The sequence below is a fragment of the Aquarana catesbeiana genome, linkage group LG03 (assembly GCF_042186555.1).
Source record: "Aquarana catesbeiana isolate 2022-GZ linkage group LG03, ASM4218655v1, whole genome shotgun sequence".
Lineage (NCBI taxonomy): Eukaryota > Metazoa > Chordata > Amphibia > Anura > Ranidae > Aquarana > Aquarana catesbeiana.
The window spans coordinates 350103342-350125941 of NC_133326.1; the positions used below are offsets into that span (position 1 = coordinate 350103342).

Sequence of the window (22600 nt, forward strand, 5' to 3'; positions counted from 1 at the left end):
TGACTCGTGTTCCTCCATCTCTGACAGCGTGGCTACATGGTATCCACCACTGGGGGCAATTGCCCTAAGGGCTTGTTCACACTTGACTAAATTTCTAACTCTCGACAAATACTCCTATAGGGTTTGTATGGCTTTAGTGTGGATGTCTGACAGGCATCGATGAGCTTTAGTATGGGCATTAGACAGGCGTTTTAAAAGCATTAATGAGGAGTTAAAAATGATCCCCAAACGCCCTATGGGCAGTTTTAAAACGTTTGACGAGCGTTAAAACTTCTCCACAAATGCCTATTCCATTACAGTAAATGAACGAATCTTAACGCCCCACAGCCACTCTGCAACTGACTGCCAGAGCATTTGCGAGGCGTTACCATAGACTTGAATAGGAGGCATTGAAAGGCTTCAAATGCCGCCTGACTCCACACGAGGCTTCAGTTTTGAAGAGACACTAACGCTTAGTGTGAATAGCACTATGTGCTGTCTATTGTATCTTGTGCATAGGCGTTTGAGGGGCCTTTTTAACGCCTCTCAAACACCTGCTCTTAATGCCAGTGTGAACTCAGCCTAAAGGGAACACAAAAAATGTGACTCTGGCATCTCGGTGAAGCAAATGTTGAAGCATTATTATGAAGATAAGGTTTTCTGCTAAGTGGTTTGGAAATTCTAGAGAGTTTGTTTTGTGCTGTATATGGGTGATGCGCCTACTTAAAGTGGTTGTAAACCCACAAAAAAAAAAAAAAACCTTTAAGACAAAGGCATATTGAGGTAGTATGCATAACATACTAGCTCATTATGAAATACCTTAGATCGAAGCCCCTGCTGCGGTTCCAGTACACAGCTCTGGCCGGCGACATCGCTCACGGAGCTACTTCTGGGTATTGCGTGCTCCGGTGCTGTGATTGGCCGGCGCCGCAATGATGTCACTCCCGCGCATGCACGGGGGAGCCACCGGTAACGGCACACTAGCTGAAGCAACAGCACGAACATGCCGTTGCTTCAGTGCGCATGTGGCGATGACGTCGGCACATGCTGATACGGGAGATATCTCCCAAACCCTGCAGGTTTAGGAGATATCCGGGGTAGCTACAGGTAAACCTTATAGTCTCCACTGTCGTAACAAGTGGATTGTATGGGTTAACAACCACTTTAAGACTGCTGGAAAATCTCAAACAAATAAACTTGTTTTTCTGCTCCATGCAGGATATTGTGGCATTTGGTATGTTCCGTGTTTTTACTGTGAATCGTTATACATATTTTTTTTTCTCTCCTCACTCCTTAAATTTGAAAAAAAAAAATAACATTTTTTAAACCTCAATTTTGCTGATGCCAGATTCTGTGCATGCGAAGATATGTTGCAGGGGTTCGAGTGTCAATAACCCTACAGCACATCTGCACATGTGTGTGTTCCCAATACATCTGTGCCCATGCATTGTTTCCCCACACATGCACAAAGACAGATAGGGCAGAAGTCTCAAAAAAAGTCCTCATTCTTGCGCACGTCCAGGAATTATCCTTCATGTTGGCAGATATGCTGAAGGGCTTTGCCAGGACATGACAACCAGGCAAACTCCTTAAGCAAAACTGCACATGCACTATAATGACAGTGCCAGGGCGGAGCAAATGGATAGAGAACTGAGGTTCCTCTTTAAAGTGGAGTTCCACCCACATTTACAACTCTTCAGCATCCCTCACTAAACTGTGCACGGTAAACGAATTGGATATTTTTTTATTTTTTTCTCAGCACCTACTGTATATCTGCTGTATTCATTTTTCACTTCCTCCCCCCTGGCCGTGGCCCATCACATCATTTCCTGTTTGCAATGCCTTCTGGGAAGGGGCGGCAACTTCCTCTGACACTGCCATCGCTATGGAAACCTGGCCTGAAACCTATTACACTGCTTGTGCTGCACTGAGCATGTGCGAGATCTGCAAGGATGAGATCCAGGAAGAAATACAGTCTGGCTTCAGATGCCCACACTTAAGATGGCCACGGTCTGCTGTAAGTTTATAAAATAACAAACTACTGCTGTAAACTAACAAAACAGACCTTAGTTTGCAGACTAACTTTACTAGAATACATTAAGCTTGTGTATTATAGGGGAATTTTTATTTAAAAAGTATAATTTCGGCCGGAACACCACTTTAAGTTGTGCACAGCAATTGCTGTATTTGAATCTGCACTCTAGCAAGCAGTATTAGAATGTTTCATTCTTTTTGTGTATATGAATATCTATATATCCTACCTAGTCCAGAGCTGTCACACTAGGTAAAATATGTGATTCTTGGATATTCTGTAAAGCCTAATTTGATGATGAACCAGTGCAATAATTGAAAGCCATAAGAGGCTCATGCATGTATTATTACATCCGCAAATAAAAAAAATCTCATAGAGCAATAATAAACAAGATGAGTGTTTTTCTGATTCACAGTTCACCAAGTTTATGAGCCATTCTTTCGTCTCTTGCTCAGTAGTTTGCATCTAATAACTTTTTAGCAAGGGATAAGGTTTATTGGAGCAGAGAGATAGAAAGATCTGATTAACTATATTGAAATTATAGCTTGCGTGTGATGGAAAAAGTGTGATTCATTTTCAAGGTATTGTGACATTCTCGGGGTAATGTACTGTGAACAGACACTATATATACTCTGTATATCGTTGCCCAACTCCTACTAATCATGAAAAAAAAATGTATTTTTTAACTTTACAAAATCAAACATTAAAGCAGTATTAAACCCAAAAACTAAAAAAAGATCATATTGCAAAATACCAATTTATTGGATCAGGTGGCTGCATTTGTTTCACCAGGTCAATATAAAGGGAATAGCGACTAAAAAGAAAACCAATGCAGCCACCACATCTAATGGTTGGTATATATTACATTTTTTTTTTGGATTAAATACTGCTTTAAAGGTGATGTGAAGTATCAACATAAGCCAACATTAAATATTTGTTGCAAAAAACTGGGTTTGACAAATATGACAGTGCTGACTTAAACTATATTAACAAAAGTATTGGGACGCCTGCCTTTACACGCAAATGAACTTTAATGGCATCCCAGTCTTAGTCCATAGGGTTCAATATTGATTTGGCCCACCCTTTGCAGGTATAACAGCTTCAACTCTTCTGGGAAGGCTGTCCACAAGGTCTAGGAGTGTGTCTATGGGAATGTTTGATAATTCTTCCAGAAGTGCATTTGTGACATCAGACACTGATATGGACGAGAAGGCCTGGCTTGCAGTCTCCACTCTAATTCATCCCAAAGGTGTTCTATGGGGTTGAGATCAGAACTCTGTGCAGGCCAGTCAAGTTCCTCCACCCCAAACTCACTCATCCATGTCTTTATAGACCTTGCTTTGTGCACTGGTCCAAATCATTAGGTGGAGGGGGGATTATGGTGTGGGGTTGTTTTTCAGGGGTTGGGGTCGGGCTTGGCCCCTTATTTCCAGTGACGGAAACTCTTGAGGCATCAGCATACCAAGCGATTTTGGACAATTTCATGCTCCCAACTTTGTGGCAACAGTTTGGGGGTGGCCCCTTCCTGTTCCAACATGACTGTGCACCAGGGCACAAAGCAAGGTCCATAAAGACATGGATGAGCAAGTTTGGGGTGGAGGAACTTTACTGGCCTGCACAGAGTCCTGACCTCAACCCCATAGAGCACCTTTGGGATGAATTAGAGCGGATACTGCGAGCCAGGCTTTCTCATCCAACATCAGTGTCTGATGCCACAAATGTGCTTCTGGAAGAATGGTCAAACATTCCCATAGTCACACTCCTAAACCTTGTGGATAGTCTTCCCATAAGAGTTGAAGCTGTTATAGCTGCAAAGGGTGGGCCAACCCAATATTGAATCCTACGGACTAATGCCCCGTACACACGGTCGGACTTTGTTCGGACATTCCGACAACAAAATCCTAGGATTTTTTCCGACGGATGTTGGCTCAAACTTGTCTTGCATACACACGGTCACACAAAGTTGTCAGAAAATCCGATCATTCTGAACGTGGTGACATAAAACACGTACGTCGGGACTCTAAACGGGGCAGTGGCCAATAGCTTTCATCTCTTTATTTATTCTGAGCATGTGTGGCACTTTGTGCGTCGGATTTGTGTACACACGATCGGAAATTCCGACAACGGATTTTGTTGTCAGAAAATTTTATAGCAAGCTCTCAAACTTTGTGTGTCGGAAAATCCTATGGAAAATGTGTGATGGAGCCCACACACGGTCAGAATTTCCCACAACAAGGTCCTATCACACATTTTCCGTCGGAAAATCCGACCGTGTGTACGGGGCATAAGACTGGGATGCCATTAAAGTTCGTGTGTGTAAAGGCGTCCCAATACTTTGGTAATATAGTGTAGCTGAAACATCAAATAGAAAATGGGGGGGGGGGGGGGGGGGGTGTATAATCTGCCCTCTTTCATGACATTATAACAATATTAGATGCAAAAAAAACCAAAAATATTTTGCAGTTTACTAATCCTTAAACATGGTGGCTGCATTTGTGTTGAAGGCTTTTTTCCTTTATTTTCACTTGATCTGGCCAGTAAAGCCTCATACACACTACATGTGTTTTTTTTTTTTTAGTTCAACCCCCCAGAAAAAAAATTGGGAGCCGGTTGGCAGACCTTTTTCGGTGATGACCCTTCGACAGAAGCCAGCCGAACGGTGTCAACCGCTTTCTATTGCACCTCTATCATTGTTAAATGATTTCAGCTATTCCTTTACTGCTACTTCTGCTGGACAGCTTGGTCTGTTAAAAAATAACCTGCTTTTTAGCAAGACCAACAAGAGAAATTTGAAGAAGAAAGACATTAATGCAGCAACAACTTCTAAGAATTGCTAAGCTGCAACATAATAATTTATTGTTTTGGGGTTTATTACCGCTTTAATCAGATACAATCTTGTCAACCAGTTGTGTAAATAAGCACCAGTAATTGCAGACAATAATGCTACTTTCTGGGAGATCATGCGAGGACACGTGAATTTACATATGGGTTCATTCTGTTTTTACTTGCATACAGGGGAAAATTGTTTTATGTACCTGCAGCTTAAGAAACTAGCAGCGTCACTGATATAAGCCGGGCCCAATGATTCCTCCTGTATTGAATTGTATTGTAACCGTACTGTCTGCCCTCACGCTGTAAAGTGCTGCACAATCTATTGGCCCTATATACAGTAGCTCACAAAAGTGAGCTACTGTGTATACTGTATAATATTTTATTATTTCTTTTCATGTGACGACACTGAAGAAATGACACTTTACTACAATGTAAAGTAGTGAGTGTACAGCTTGTATAACAGTGTAAATTTGCTATCCTCTCAAAATAATTTAACACACAGCCATTAATGACTAAACCGCTGGCAACAAAAGTAAGTACACCCCTAAGGGAAAATGTCCAAATTGGGCCTAATTAGCCATTTACCTTCCCCGGTGTCATGTGACTCGTTAGTGCTACAAGGTATTAGGTGTGAATGGTGACCAGGTGTGTTAAACTTGGCGTTATCGCTTGCTCTCTTACTGGTCACTGGAAGTTTAACATGGCACCTCATGGCAAAGAACTCTGAGGATCTGAAAAAAAGAATTGCTGTTCTACATAAAGTTGGCCTAGGATATAAGAAGATTGCCAAGACCCTGAAACTGAGCTGCAGCACAATGGCCAAGACCATACAGCGGTTTAACAGGACAGGTTAGACTCAGAACAGGCCTCGCCATGGTCGAAAAGAAGTTGAATGCACGTGCTCGGCGTCATATCAAGAGGTTATCTTTGGGAAATAGACATATGAGTGCTGCCTGTATTGTTGACGGGGTGGGGGGGGGGCAGCCTGTCAGTGCTCAGATCATACGCCACACACTGCATCAAATTGGTCTGCATGGCTGTCGTCCCAGAAGGAAGCCTCTTCTAAAGATGATGCACAAGAAAGACAACAGTTTGCTGAAGATAAGCAGACTAAGGACATGGATTACTGGAACCATGTCCTGTGGTCTGATGAGACCAAGATAAACTTATTTGGTTCAGATGGTGTCAAGCGTGTGTGGTGGCAACCAGGTGAGGAGTACAGAGACAGGTGTGTCTTGCCTACAGTCAAGCTTGGTGGTGGGAGTGTCATGGTCTGGGGCTGCATGAGTGCTGCTGGCACTGGGGAGCTACAGTTCATTGAGGGAACCATGAATGCCAACATGTACTGTGACATACTGAAGCAGAGTATGATCCCTCCCTTCAGAGATTGGGCCACAGGGCAGTATTCCAACATAACGACCCCAAACACACCTCCACGACGACCACTGCCTTGCTAAAGAAGCTGAGGGTAAAGGTGATTGACTGGCCAAGCAGACTTAAACCCTATTGAGTCTCTGTGGGGCATCCTCAAATGGAAGGTGGAGGAGTGCAAGGTCTCTAACATCCACCAGCTCCGTGATGTCATCATGGAGAAGTGGAAGAGGACTCCAGTGGCAACCTGTGAAGCTCTGGTGACCTCAATGCCCAAGAGGGTTAAGGCAGTGCTGAAAAAGAATGGTGGCCACACAAAATATTGACACTCTGGGCCCAATTTGGACATTTTCACTTAGGGGTGTACTTTTGTTGCCAGCAACTTAGACATTAATGGCTGTGTGTTGAGTTATTTTGAGGGGACAGCACATTTACACTGTTATACAAGCTGTACACACACTACTTTACATTGTTGCAAAGTGTCATTTCTTCAGCGTTGTCACATGAGAAGATGTAATAAAATATTTATTTATAAAATGTGAGGGGTGTACTCACTTTTGTAAATCCGGTATTATTATTATTATTATTATTATTATTATTATATAACTTCCAGCATGTAAGTGTCTGATGTAACTGGTCACTTGTGATCACACATTGGTCAGTGTATATGAATGCTGGGGATAAAAGAACATGGAGAGCAATATACACCTCCAAAACAAAGCAAAATATAACATTTTCTGTGGACTTGGAAAATCCTAATTCTTACAACATAGCTGGAAAATCTAAAGACAAGCATATTAGCCATTCCTTTTAGTGTGTTCAAATGTCAACAATAATGAATAGGCTATTTCAGTCCTATAATTTTATTCTGGGATAATGAGGAATTCTTAAACTATATTCCAAGCTTATGACGTGTAGGCGCTTTGGGGCACCTACTGGTATTTTGTGTGGGCTGACGGATTTTAGGGTCAGCTGTCTTTCTAAAATTATGTAGTGCCAGTTGTGTGGTTCCTTGTGGTAAAATATGGCCAGGAGGGTGGAATTTGTCTCCTTATTTCTGTGTCGTATGCAATGACAAAAAGAAATCCCTTTTTAGATCTTTGCAATGTAGAGTTGTACAAATCCCAGGACATGGGTAGCTGGGAGAAATATGAAGAGTACTATTTCTAACCCGAATTAACAGAGACCTTGTGCTTTTGGAGCCGTGCACCCACATGACTGTCAATTGGAATGCCTGCATGGGGATGGGCAAACGCCACCCTCGCATGGGCATGTGCTACAGTATGCCTGTGTGAACGAGGCCTTCTACTAATGGTTTCAATGCTTTCTGATTTACTGACCCAGAACAAATATGCAAATCTTCTCATTTCTGTAAAGAACTGGATAAATAATGTTAAAATGCAAAACTGTAAACTATACTGCTAAAAAATAAATTTAATAAATGATACATGGGGATCATACAGGTGAGTGATGTGACCTTGAATTTCCTGAAAATGTCCATTCACTGGCAACAAAAGCACCAAGACATTATCACCCTTCTGTCCTAATTGAGCTCCTGCTGTGCCAATGCAGTTTGGCGAATCAGTGAGTTCGGTCTTTCGCAACCAGTTTGCCACGGCACTCCAGTTGAGAATGGCTAGTCTAGAAAATTAGAAAATGGAGTGTCTTATTAGAAATAAGATTTGACATTGTATTGAAAAGTGCCACGTCTGTTCTGTTTACGAAAAATGACGCACACGATTCTATTTGTGGCTGTTGATCCTTTATAGGAGAACAGTGCTAAATGGTAGCTGTATACTATTTAATGGATACAAATGCTAAAATTCTAAAAATATATTTTAATGTTCCATTTGAAAAGCACACTAACTGGAAGAAATGTTCACTGTTCTGAATAACGAGCTTTCTGATTACAGTTGTCATGTAGCCATTTTTGATTTATACTTGCATACATTGTGCTTTTGTCCATTAAGTATTGTACAATTGTGGTTCCTATAATGTTGAATGGATGTTTCCCAACTGTCAGTTCAGTTTGAGCATTAAAACTTTTTTATTTTATTTTTTAAAGTCCAGCAAATAGTGATTTTCAATGGTGAGTCATTGTTCTGTTTTTCTAAAGCACACAGTCAATTTTTCCCCAGCTCTGTGCTGGCAGCTCAGGTCCCACGTCACTGCTAATGCTCAGCCTGTTTGCTGGGCACACACTAATGATTAACACCTCATGTGCTCTGCCAGCCAGCAGTGACCTTAAAAAGTTGGCTATTTTGGTTGGTAGCTTTTTTTTTTTTTTTTTTCTTTAACGTTCTGTAACTTTTTGCCAGCTTTAAAATGTGTATCGGTACAATTTTAAATCAGTCCTAACATTTTTCATCCGTAGATATTTTCTGTTATATTACCTGTAATTAAATTCTGTATGTTTGCAGAAGTCTTCGTGATTTGAATGTAGTTTGGTGATTTTATATATGCAGTGTATGTTGTTCTTGTACACAGCTTTATTTAAAGTGTTTTTAAAGTGTTTATATACAGCCAGATGATATGACAGAGAAGGGAAGAGTGACAACCCCTGTCAGGTTTTTTTTTTTGGGTTATGCCTAGTACACACAATGAGAAAATTGGATGAAAGATACCACTTTCAAAGCAAAAGTATGATAATCTCATCATTAGTACACAGCTATTGAGAGCCGATCACGACCATTTATGCAAAGGGACAAGAAAGTTTTTCTTCTACGATACTAGAACTAAGGATTTTCGTTTTATTATTATTATTATTATTATTATTATTCAGTACAGTTTCCGTTCAAAAAAATCGAGTGACTAAGCCCTCTCATGCTCGGAAACAGAATACAATACAAAACATTATATCACTATTGAAGTTGTATTCTGTCATACGAGAATTTTCATAACTTTAGTAACCTCTTCATTTTTGATATGAGACTAGCATGCAAAAAAAAACACCAGACGATCATTCGTCCGATATTTTCATTGTGTGTACTAGACTTTACTGTGTCCCATTGGGAAGATTTCCCTTCACTCCCTGTCCCTTTTATACAACGGGAAGAGGAAATCTCTGTAAAGGGAAGGAAATCCCCTCTTGGACAGTTGTCACTGGAACAAGTGTCCTCATTGGTAGATTTCTCCTCTATTCCAGTTCTGATAACAAAGACTCAATGCTAAAACGATCCATATACATCCTAAGTTCAGCCATTTCCTGCCAAATCTGCTTGCATTCAATCTGATGGTGGCTCCACAAACTTGAGTCCAAAGGTTGGGTGGCAAATTGTTGGGGGGGGGGGGTGGCCTAGCATGGCATTGTGTCCAGGAAATCTAAGTTACTACCACTATTTATTTATCCTTCCCAACAAGCCTTCTAAGGTTTATATTAAAATTTTAAGTGTGGATACATTTTAACAAAGCAGTTCACAAATGATGTCAAGAGTACAGAAACTAACCATTCTGATTTTAGTTTACCAATAAGCATTTGTCTTCTACACTGATCCAAATACAGTAGATAGCAGTTAGTACACTTTGCTGTAGATGCTGTGAAATGAGATGGCCATTAAGGGGTTGATTTACTAAAACCAGAGCGTGCACAAACTGGTGCAGCTCTGCATTGGAAACCAATCGGCTTCCAGGTTTCTTTTGTCAAAGATTAACTACTTGCCTACCAGGCACTTACACCCCCTTCCTGCCCAAGCCATTTTTCAACTTTCAGCGTTGTCGCACTTTGAATGACAATTGCGCGGTTGTGCTACACTGTACCCAAACAAATTTTTTATCATTTTCTCACAGAGAGGGCTTTCTTTTGGTGGCATTTAATCACTGCTGTTTTTTATTTTTTACAAAAAAAAAGACTAAAAATTTTGAAAAAAAATGTTTTTTACTTTTTTTCTGTCAGTAAATTTTGTAAATGAGTAATTTTTCGCCTTCACTGATGTGCGCTGATGAGGCGGCACTGATAGACTGAACTGGTGGGCATTGATGAGGTGGCACTAATATGCCGCACTGATAGGCGGCACTGGTGGGCACTGATAGGCGGCACTGGTGGGCACTGATAGGCGGCACTGGTGGGCACTGTTTGCTGGCATTGGTGGGCACTGTTTGGTGACACTGTATTTCTATAGTGCCCTGATTACATTCCTACATGTCCCCCTGTGTGGAGCTGCCGCTGATCGGCTCTACTCGCCACACACTGTCAGTGTGAGGCGAGCACCAATTATCGGCACTTCCTTGTTTACATGTGACCGGCTGTGATTGGAAACAGCCGATCACATGGTTAAAGAGCCACGGATGCGGCTCATTACAGAGATTGGGGTCGCGCCATGTCCTAGCAACATGGCGCAGCCACGATCACCGCGATGCACGCCCCCGCGAGAGCGGCTGTTCTGGGTCACCGTCATATGACGTCATCCCAGAACGAGAGCCTCGCCATCATTTAACGGTCGGCGGGCGGCAACCAGTTAATTGAACAAGCCGGTGTTGGAAGCCGATTGGCTACTATGCACAGCTGCACCAGATTTTTAATTCTCCAGGTTTAGTAAATCAACCCCTAGATGTCTTTAGTGGAGAGAAGTGTGTTGCAGCTGGTATAATGAAGAACAACCAGCAATTCCTGTGCTTTGTTCTAGAGTTCCAAGGTGAACTGTTGTAACCCATTGCCAACCAAGGAGTCACCATTTTAATTGTTTGAAAACACACCTCAGCGTGGGGGTTATCCTACAACTTTCCTTTGCCTGATGAGGCTGGAATAGAAAGGCTGCCTATAGAAAAGTGCATCAGATGATAAAGCAAAGTAAACAAAGGAAGTTTTGTAACCCCATTCTCAGAACATTAGGTATACATCTAACTCTTTGAAATTCTGGTCACATAAAAGAGCAATAGTTTTGTTTTGTTTTTCTTCATTTCTGTTCATTTGGAAGCAGAAGTCACTGGTGCAATTCTTATTCTAATCTACTTGGAAATCATTCTTTCTGGCATTTACATAATACTATTACTTGGGTTAGTGAGATGAGAGAATAAAAGTAGAGCATGGATCATATTTATCTTAAATAGACACTGCATAGATGGCAAAGTTAACAGTCTTCCTGCAAAGGGACTTCTTCTTTTATAATTGCCTAGCCTGTGCTACCTCGCCACTCCTCCCACCTTTATAGCCAGAGACAATACCCAGAGTTTCTAAATGGCATGTAACCTCCTCCCCTGTGACAGTGCCTAAGTCTAGTAGCCAATGGTTAGCCCCAAGCAAATTGTGTTAGAAGGGTCCCTTTGCAGAGACACTGACAACCTACCCTATATGGGCAAGGTGATAGTGACTCTTTTTAAAGTGAAACTCTACTTTGTGGGTACAAAAATGTTCTGCAGAGAAGTGTTTAAAATGGCAAGTATTTTTGATAATTACAGTTTCTTACCTACTTGTGTTATATGGTACTGTTGCATGTATTCCAATAATAAAGTCTGTTACCACACAAGTCATAAAATGTAATTTGAGAAAAACATATCCCAGTGCTGTAGTTGGGGGGGGGGGGGGGGGTTTAAAAAAAAAATGTTCACGGTTTTAGAAAATTATAGCCGAAAAACTGTAAAGTAATTTTAATTGAAAAAAATGAGGGCACACACACACAGTTGACAGATGACAGTAATTTTATCAGGCTCAGATGAATTAGACAGTATGTAGGATAGGAATAACCTTCAAAGATATCCCCTTTTGAAACCTTGCTGGGCAAATAATCTATCTGGCCGTGGTAATGGGGTTCTAAATGCTCAAGTTTTTTTTTTTTTTTACCCTACTGCATTCTGTGCATTAAGGTAAAAAACCTTCTGGGTGCAGCTCCCACCCCCAACCCCCTCTAATATTTATATTTAATATGAGCCCCATTTCAATTCAACGATGTGCATGAAAGCAGAGGCTCTCTTGGGTCTCTCCTTATTAGCTCACACAGCAGCGGGAGCCATTGGCTGTCAATCACAGCCAGTGAGCTAATAAGGAGAGAATGAACGCACAGAGCATGGCTCGGGAGCCCCATAGAAACAGGCTTGCTATTTGGGGCACTCGGCAGGTAGGAGGAGCCAGGACTGCAGGTGGCGGACCCAAAAAGAAGAGGATAGGGGCTACTCTGTGCAATACCTTTTGCACAGAGCAGGTAAATATAACATGTTTAGTTTTTCCTTTCCTTTAGAATCCCTTTAAGGGAAAAGTGGGTTTTTAAAAAACAAATGCACATACTCGCCTGTATTGCTCCAGCATCGGTGTGATGCTGCAGTTATCCCCCTCCCAGCTCTAAGACTGAGAACTGAGCAATCGCATGACCACTAATCCCTTAGTTCTCAATCTGCAAAGAGCGCTATCTCTCAGTCACTGCTCTTAGCTCTGCCCCTTCAGCTCTCGCTGGAGCGCCAGGCTGTAGCAGGTGTGAGAGCGACTGGCTCAGGCTCTGTCTTGCGCTGAGAGACTGAGCCAGCTGCTAATCTGGGTGGATCCTTTTTAAGAGCCTGCTTTTGGCTAGGAGGTCAGCTGACAGCGGCTTTAGCCCAATCTTGGCTGAATCTGTGTCACAGGTCTGCAGAAGTAGGTGAGCTCCTGTGACCAAGAAGAGGTGTATGGCCAAAAAAGCATTGACCATACTTCTCTTCTCCCACATTTCAGTACATTGGTGCGAAGAGCAATAGTGAAATCGTTCTGGATTATAAATCAAACAATCGGTGGCAGCAGAAAATAGAAATCAGAGCGTTTTTGTGGGATAGTGCACTTTGTACGGCTTCATAGCAAATTACACTGCCTGTTGAGTAAGCTTGTTTGTCATCTTTTTTAGCGCGGTGATAAGCATTGCATACAAAAATGTCATCCACTTGAACTTGATTCACTATCAGCTTGCATGTGCAATAGTACTTTGGGAGAAAGTCTACATTTGGTAACCAGATTGTGTAACCCATGGCTGCTGCATATTAAAACTACTAAACTTGTCTATTTACATACTTTAAATAAAATTACTCTTATTTAATTACATATAATATTTTTATATGTATAAATATCAATTATATATATTCTGACAAACTGATTAACATTGAGGACTAATGGCTGCTTCCTTTCAGAAGTGTCCCCTATTTTTGGCTCCTGCCCTCCCCGGACATGTTTGTGAAGGAAAGGTTAATTTCAGCTACCAGTTTAGAATACACTGGCCATAATTAATCTGGCCACATATTTTGCATGTCAGAACGTGGGTACTAAAACAGCTGTTGCCCCGGGGAACAGAGAAATGTTTTTGTAAACAGACCATATATACACTGCTGGGTATAGAAGGACAGTAAACCCGTCGATCTTGAAATTGCAAAGCATTCTGGGAAAATGCGGCTGAACAGCTGGAATTGACCTAGTTGTTTTAGAACATGTTTGTTTGCCTAACTTATTTTTGTCTTCTAGGTTAAAATTACTTGTAGGTTTTATAAAGTGACAGTTGGTCGGATGGTAATGGGCATATTTATTTGTTTCTTATTTTATTTGTACAGCAATATAGTATAGCATTTTACAGGGGGTTTTAAACGCTTACATCACTAGGACATACAGTATCAATGCTTTACAGGGCTATGCTGGCTATCAGTGGAGATTACTTTGTCCATGATGTTTAGCATGGGTGGAGAAATCAAGCTATCTTTGTATTGCTAGCTTTTCTCATTTTGGTGCGAGTGTGCGTGTACTCGGGATATGTAAATTCTAAAGCCTAGTAGTAAAATGTAGTAGTGAACAGATTTAAATGCACCCCCTGCTGGCTGCTCTAAGCATTTGTGTTCTTGTCTTCTCCTGTAGGTATGTGCCATTATTGGGGGAACATTTACTGTAGCTGGAATATTGGACTCTTGTATTTTCACCGCCTCTGAGGCCTGGAAGAAAATCCAACTTGGGAAAATGCAGTAGCAACTGTTTGAATTGCTGACATCATCCAAACCGCATGAAGAAGAATGGAAAACTTTAAGAGTATTAACTCATTAGGAAATTGCTATTTTTATTATTTTAACAAAGAAATAAATATACAATAAAATGTTGGGTATATCATGACAGGACTTTGCTATGGGGGCATTTTAGGGTTTCTAGCAATGATCTAAAGAGTACATGCAAGTACAAATATTGTTTGTTCAAAAGTAACAGCACCCCTGATACATTAAAGGCCCCTTTCAAATTTGTGCGACCTGAAAGTGATTTTGCCGCAATTTTTTCAGTGATTTTGATGTCACTTGAAGCAATGCCTGTGTAATCTTGAGGTCTATGGACCTCAAGGTTGCATCAAAGTCAGACCAAAGTAGTGCAGGGACTACTTTGAAGTTGCACAGATATGAATGGTACTCTTTGGAAATCATGGGGTACAACTTGTCATGCGACTTTGTAGTCACAAGTCGCATGACAAGTCGCACAAGTGTGATGGGGTCCTTAGGTATTTAAGGAGGGACCCAAATTTAATATGATGCTACGAACGCTATTTTGAATACTTAAGCAGTAAATATCTTGTAAAATTGTTAAGGACTAGTAACTTCCATGGTATGGTTATGATGTAATTAGTTCCTTTCCAAGTAGTAGGCTTTATATTTGTATTGGTTTCCACAAAATTATACCTCCCAGCAATCTTAGATATATCAAGGGATCTTGTTAAAGGGGAACTCCAGTCATTTGTGTGGCTAGTCTTTAGTTCTTTCATTACCACTGAAGCTGCTATAGCCAGAAATTTGAGACTGACATTTTGAAGCTACAGTTATTGCTCCAGAAAACGCTGACCCCTAAAACTTTAGAAGCTGTCTTAACCCTTACTTCAAGCACAATTGAATTAAAAATTAAGACACTGCTTTACCTGCAAGTGGGAGTGTGCTCTGCCTTTTCGGGTGCTGTCTGCCTGGTTTATTGTAAGGTTTTTGCATTTGTGTGGAGTCCTTCTTAAACAACATAACTGAGAATCCTCAGATGGAAGCTGCTGAAATCTGGTCTACATGCTGATTCCCGAGCAGTGCCCTGATCCTAATACACAGCCTGGGAGTTGAGAATGACTGCTTCCCCTAAGGCTTCTTACTCTGGTATTTTGCTTTGTAGTATTTTGCCTATGACCCCTTATCTAGTCCTTCTAGGTCCACCTAATTACACTTTATTTTTTTAGTCTGGTGGGAGATCTGCCAATTGTTACTTTCCTACCTGTATGTGGAGACTTGGGAAGTTTAAACAGAATAACTGAATAGCTGCCTCCACTATATGTAGGCAGAGGTACTCCTTGCACTTGAATGAGCTGTAGTTGTAAAACCTTGGGTGGGGTTGATCCAGGTTGTATGGTGTCTAGTACCTTACCACCTGGATTCCAAAGCACTTTACACTTGTGTCACAGTTCTTTTCTTGCAGAAACAATAGTTTGTGCCATTTTAAGGGACAAAGGTAAGAGAGACCAAGGATGTATAGCTACATCAACCTCTTACAGTTTAGGGGTTTGTATATTAGTAAATCTATGCAAACCCTATTGAAAAAGAAACATCTTTATTATTTTGATGCTTATACATATGTAGGGGTTTTTTTTTTTTCTTCTTGTTTGTATTTTTATACATTTAGAATATAGTTACGAATTTTGGGGTTCATTAGTCAAAAGCCAGAGTGACGAAAATGAAGTAGAATGTTTGTTTGGATGGAACCCCTGGAGAAACCTTTTTTTTTTTTTTTCTTTGTTTTACCTAACTCCATAGAGATCATTTCTTCTTTTTTCCATTACAATAGTCCTTTTCTTTGCTTGTAGAGGTTTGTTCCCAAGATAACTAGAGCTTAGGAAAAGGACATCAGCAATTTAATCTATTTACATCTGAACTCTCTGAGATTGAATGTTATGCAGGCCCTACACGTAGTGAATTTCATTCCTATGTATTGGCTTGATTTCCCCATCAACACAGACAATGTTGACAGCGGAATCCCTCCCACAAGCATTGTGTTCTCCCGGTGAGGGGGCAGGGGGAAGCAGTAGGAGAAGACAGAGTGATTATTGCTAGCGGCCAGCGATAATTGCATGCAAATCTCGCAGGCTGATTGTACCCAAGTTGATCAATCGATCAACTTGGTACATTTAGCCTGCCCATGCATGGCTAGATTCGAACCATCTATGGCCAGCCTAATTCTTTAGAAAACGTCTTGGCAGACTGAAATTTTATTCATTATGAGGTTTCCTGCTCTCTAGAACTTAAGTTGGAAAAAAAAAAAAATGACAACTTTTAACACGTGGCTTAATCAGCAGGGCCGGCATTACATTTGTTAAAAAAAAAACTGTAAGCTGCATAAAGGACCATTTGGGACCATTTTGGCCCACTTACTTTGTGAGCCAGATGGATACTGGGGTCCCCTCTTACTGTCTTGTAGAGCGTGACATGGCTCACTTTTATTAGGTGTCAATCGAAACAAAGGAATAAGTGTTTTATTTTACCAGCAGCTGCATTAGGTAGGGGGTGGGGCTTACAATAGTGGATGATGTTTCCAAACTTCCAGGAGGTTGCAGATATGCATTAAAAAATACGTAAACCCCAAAACAAAAATATATATTGCAGTTTACCAGTTCTTAGATGTGAATACATTCGCATTAGTTGTGCAGTCCTTTTTCCTTATTTTCACCTGGTAATCCTGTGAATAACACACTTCCTGTCTCTTAAGGGTGCATGTTACAGTCTGCTGAACTTTTGGGACACAAACTCTCATTTAAATATATTCCTCAATAACCACAAAATATTTTATATATATGTGAGTGCACCAAATGCCTCTGAAAACCAAGATAATACCATATAACGTAGCAGTGACATTATCACTGGACTCGGCAAGCTCCACCCACTAAAGGTTGCCTACAGAATACTACAGTAGGTAGCGGATAAGACTATTCACCCTGCACAATGTGAGAGAACAGCAGTGACTGGTCTTTATTACAGAAAGGACCTGCATATAAGCAAGGTTTAATTTTGGATTGCTGCACGGATCTGAATGATATACACTAAGCACACCCAAGATTTAAGGAAGAATGCACGTGCCTTGTGTGTTTAGACCATATTTGCTTATCCCATAGGTTAGTTATAAGTAGAAGCAGTAGGCTGCAAATTTTACAATGTAGAGTAGGGCTTCTCAACCAGGTTTCCTCCTGAGGTTTCTAGGGATTCCTTGAGCAAAAGGAGATTTCTGCTTCTTAGTTGAGTAACCTCTGATGCCAATGATCTTTTTAGCTATCTGTAAGGGATGATTTCTGCCCTGTGACCACAAATGTAAGAAGCATTCTTCTGACTAACCATCACAATATAGTACTGTGAGCTGTAAATCTAATAATTATTGCCAGTTCCCTGAAGACAGTTATTTCAAGGGTTCCTCTATGATAAATAGGTTGTGAAAGGCTAATGTAGAGATAACACACATACACACTATAAGGCAAAGAAAAATGAATGTGGGTGCTGCAATTCATCAGGAAAGACAGAATATGGGGGTTATTTACGAAAGGCAAATCCACTTTGCACTACAAGTGCAAAGTGCACCTGAAAGTGCACTTGGAAGTACAGTTGCTGTAAATCTGAGGGGTAGATCTGAAATGAGGGGAAGCTCTGCTGATTTTATTATCCAATCATGTGCAAGCTAAAATGCTGTTTTTTAATTTCCTTGCATGTCCCCCTCGGATCTACAGCGACTACACTTCCAAGTGCACTTTCAGTGCAATTTCAAGTGCACTTTGCACTTGTAGTGCAAAGTGGATTTGCCTTTTGTAAATAACCCCCAATGTGTCTTTAACCCCTTTGCACTGGTGCCTCCTGGCCCTTTAAGGCAATTCAGATGCCAGGAGGCAAGGCGGGGTTAAGATCATGTGACCGCCACGATTGAGTGTCACGGCGGTCACTTGATTGAAAAGTTCCCGATCACGAGATGCAATCGGGAGCTTTCTGTTAGGCGCCAGTAACTGTGGGCCGTGCAGTTTTGGCTCAGCTGTGTCTGCTAATTGGTACTCCATTTTGCAGCCTCTCGGTGCCAAGGACCACCCGCCGAGAGGATGCATATTTGCGTGCTGTCGTCCTTTTAAGATATTAAAATGTTTCATTAAAGATTCAATGAAAACCAATGTGTTTTATCCCCTTCATCAAGGCTAATATTTGATATAAATTTTTATACTGGGTTAATACTGATTTCATATGTGTCATTAACCCTGATAAAAGTTGTGTTTGATAAACGAATACTGATAACTGTTGAAATTATTATTTAAGGTACTTGTATAGCGCCGTCAATTTACGCAGCGCTTTACATCTACATTGTACATTCACATTGGTCCCTACCCTCAAGGAGCTTACAATCTAAGGTCCCTAACTCACATTCATATACTACGGACAATTTAGACAGAAGACAATTAACCTACCAGCATGTCTTTGGAAAATATACTTTAGTATTCTGTATACTTGGGTGCTAAAGTGGATATGAATATTAATATTATGACCAGCTAATCGCTTCCTTTTCCTGCCAATTTAGCCAGACCAGTTGATAATCTTGGAGTACGTGTCATTTTCCAGGGCAAGGCTGAAGAATCTAGAACGATTAAATGCAGGCAAATGGCTTGCAATCACCTAAATGGAACTGGTACCGTAGACTAAACCTCAACCTCATACTGGCAGCTTTTCATTTGTTTTATTGTTTATTTTTCTTTCCATGGTCTTGTTGAAGTTGTACTTTGCACCATTTGAATTCAGTGACTGTTAGCTCCGCTGACTAAGTGCCAATACAGGCTTGATGTAAGAGGTGCATGCATTTTGCTATTTAACATGTATTTGGTTTCTCACCGTTTTTTTTTTGTTGAGCTTAGTGTTGTAGTGGTTTGTTACCGTACAGGAAATAACGATTCCTGACATGTACTTGGATGAAGTTACAATGTAGAATACAATATTTGTGCCACACTGTGTTGTGGTTAAAGGTGTGTTTTGTTTTGTTTTTTTTCCTTCTTTTGAAAATCTGCATTGGCAGCACTTTATTAGATTACAGGTCATTGCATCGTCTGTCCATAGAAACAAGGGCTATCCTTGGTAACTGCCAATTTATTCTGGACTGGCCATAGAAGGCTTCCCAAGTGCATCCTATCGGCAGTATATCCAGGGATTAGACTGAGATTTTTGTTATTGTAGCTGTATTCTATATTAGGAGTCAGCTTGCTGCTAGTCAGATGTACTATCTATAGCTCCGTTGTATTTGATTACATATCTAAAAGAGGCAGACGACACTAGGGTTCATATTTACTAAACGGCCATGTTGCAGACACCTGCCAACACTACAGGATGACCCACAGCCTCAATTGAATGCGCTCAGCTTGTCATATAGCATTCCACCCTCCAGAAGCCAAGTATAACTTGTTAAGAGCAAGCAGAGCTTAGCCTGTCTTTTAGCAAGTCTGTCATAACTGACAAAAATGGCACATTACATAAGTAAGATAGCAAGCGCCCTGCAGTATGAAGTCATTTGGGATGTTTTGTGCCAGCAGTATCTGATTTTTAAGTGTATGTTGGTCAATCCTTTTCTTAGCAAAACCAATTTTTACCAAACTGTTAATTACGGCTGCTAAGGGTTTTTCACAACATTTAACTCTAAATGTAGAATTGAGATTATGCACTGCAAGTGAGCAAAATGCTGAGTGTCTCTTCTTCTTTTTTTTTTTTTGTACATATGATGAAACTTTTTTATTAAAAAAAAAAAATCTTCCAGGCCCCCATACTAATTTCTCATTTGTTTTGTATTTGTAGAACTGCAGTGCTACTAACGATACCTAGAAATACTTTTGTCCACTGAAGTCTTCATGGGTTATAAATGAGTACTACTATACAGTACTCCAGAGCTTTCTTAGATCAACTGTCATTATGACTTTGCTAAATGACCAAAAACTAATCTAAGACAGGTAAGAGTGAGTTTAGGTACACCATGGCAGTTTACATAATCTTGTTAAATAAGCAACACGTGATCAGTGAGATATACACAGTCCGGTCAAACAGCCTAACCAGGTGGATGACACTTCTTACCGTCAGTGGCAGCTGGTGCTCCATTTTTTTTGGGGGGGCAGCAAACAAATACCCCGCACTCACCCCATCCAGATCACGGGCAACTTTCCCGACTTCTCCTCCCAGCCAATCCGGTCTTAGGACCCTCTTTCTGTCCTGATTGGTCGGGAGGCGAGGCAGGAAGACCATAGCGAATATTGATTCACTAATGTCACAAGTGGGTGAGTTTGGGGCACAGTGCTCCGGGCCCCAAGCTCAAGCTTTTTGAAGCCAATTGGAGCCTCAGGCTCTTATGTGCTTAAAAAAAATAAAAACTCGTAGAAATCTATGTGCCCCACATAGAGATTAGGGGGGCGGCGCCCCTTATGAACCGGCCGCCGCTGTTTAGTTAGGCAATATAGTTGTGTCCTCTTTCCACCCCTAGTGTGCTGATTGGACAACACAAGTGCAGCAGGAGTAGAAGTAATCGGTCTACTCACTCCTCTACTTATCAAAGTTTACACATTTACATGCAGAACATCTAAATGACTCCGTTCCCAGAAGCTGTCCCCAGGTTAAATCATGGTACTTGCACAAGTTACTTTACAAAAAATAATAATTTCCTAATTGACACCAACTGCATTTAGTTATGTTTTTAAATCTACCTGAAACGCATGAGAGATTATCACAAGATGTATAGTGCACTATAATTGCCTCTCTTTTGCTGGAGATCTGGTGTGTATGAAAATGTTGTCTGATTTCTTATAACTAGGAAATCTATAACTATCTTCCGGGAAAGCAGAGATTAGAATTTAGCATCATGTGGGAGATTCACCCAACAGGCACTGAATTAATGTGTATGTTGAGTGAATAGGATTGTAGAAGTGTCCAATCATATCTCTACTTGTAGGGTTACCATCATTTCTAAATATGAACACTAAATCTCTGCCTATTAAATTCTTTTTGTTCAAATAAACATTTTGGAGACATTGCATATAATATTATATTGTAATAGATTCTCATCCTTTTCTTTTTGAGAACTGGAATAAACCACGTTTTATTTGCAGTGAGATTATGCTAGGTACTATTACATATGGGAAGGACTGCTGTGAAAGTTCTGTGCTCTGATTACATGTTTGCTCTGTTATTCAACACTACAGGACTGTGTACTCCCTCTTAGACCCTTTCACACTGGGGTGACGGGTCCATTAGCAGTAAAGCGCTGCTAGTTTTAGCGGCTCTATTTGGCCACTAGTGGGGTGCTTTTAACCCCCGCTAGCGGCCGAGTAAGGGTTAATAGTGCCCACTTTGCGGCGCTTTGGCAGCACTGCCCATTAATTTCAATGGGCAGGGGTTGTGGAGAGCGGTGTCATACACCATCATCCACCACCCAAAGATGCTGCTTGCAGGACTTTTTTTTTCCTGTCCCGCAAGCGCACCGCCCCAGTTTGAAAGCACTCGGACTTTCATACTGGGGTGGCTTGAGGCACTTTACAGGTGCTATTTTATATTATGTTTTTTTTTTAATACCAGTTTATTAGGTTTACAGTGGTTTATTCTAAGTATAATTGGGGTATGCTTGGCATTTTAGTGACCTGATTTATTTCTGATATAGATATAGATATATATATAATATGAAGGGATCTGTTTTTTTTTTTTTTTTTTGCATTCCTACTTCTACTCTCTAGTGCTCTTTAATCGCTAAAGTGAGATTGTTCCAGTTGATCCATTTCAGACAGTTGATTCAAGGTTGAAAAAAATGTAACTGCTGTGAGGAATTTTAGCTTTTAGACCCCCTACCCTGTTCCAACTTTAGCATTTTGAACTTTGCTTTCACATTACCTGCACTGTAAAGTGCTTACATAAGTTGTCTATGTATCCATGCGAAAAGTCGAATAGAGGTCAAATGACAGCATTTCTATGCCCTGAATCACTATCTCTATAGAACTGTATGGCTAGACACAACAGTACAGTGGTTGCAAAGTTAAGCTTGTCTGGAACAGCATAAAATTACTGGGGACCAATTGAGCAATAAATCGTATCCTCACTCACTGAGATCTTGAAATCTGTTTGGGTGGGGTGGTCTCCCAAAATTTTTCCTTGGCCATTGCTTTGGTATTAAACTGTAAAAGTACTTCCCTTAAAATGAGGTTCTCAAATAACCATATTAGGTAGCGATTTCAGACTAGGATTTTGAGGCTTTCTCAATGTTGTTGGGGACTGAGCCTTGTCTGCTAGTTACAGAAGTCCTCAATACTATAGGGGGCTAATGGCCCCACTGAGCTGGAGGGTTCTTATTTACAAGATCCTTGAGCTATAAGAAACTTTGTAATTGAGTGTTGATGAAAGTAGACATTCCATGACTAATGTGCTGCATACTACCTCTGGCGTAATCACCTGGTGGGTAGGTTT

The 22600-nt window shown here is 40.8% G+C and overlaps 1 protein-coding gene across 2 annotated transcripts in view; it reads left to right on the forward strand.

Annotated features, from left to right (window-relative positions):
- Positions 1-14258, forward strand: part of ERGIC1 (endoplasmic reticulum-golgi intermediate compartment 1) — a 160067-nt gene extending 145809 nt beyond the window's left edge. For both annotated transcript variants that reach the window (XM_073620594.1, XM_073620595.1), the window contains one exon: positions 14010-14258. In XM_073620594.1, coding sequence (XP_073476695.1) covers positions 14010-14117 — 108 coding nt within the window. In that variant the 3' untranslated portion in view covers positions 14118-14258. The remainder of the gene's footprint in view (positions 1-14009) is intronic.
- The last annotated feature ends 8342 nt before the right edge of the window (positions 14259-22600 follow it).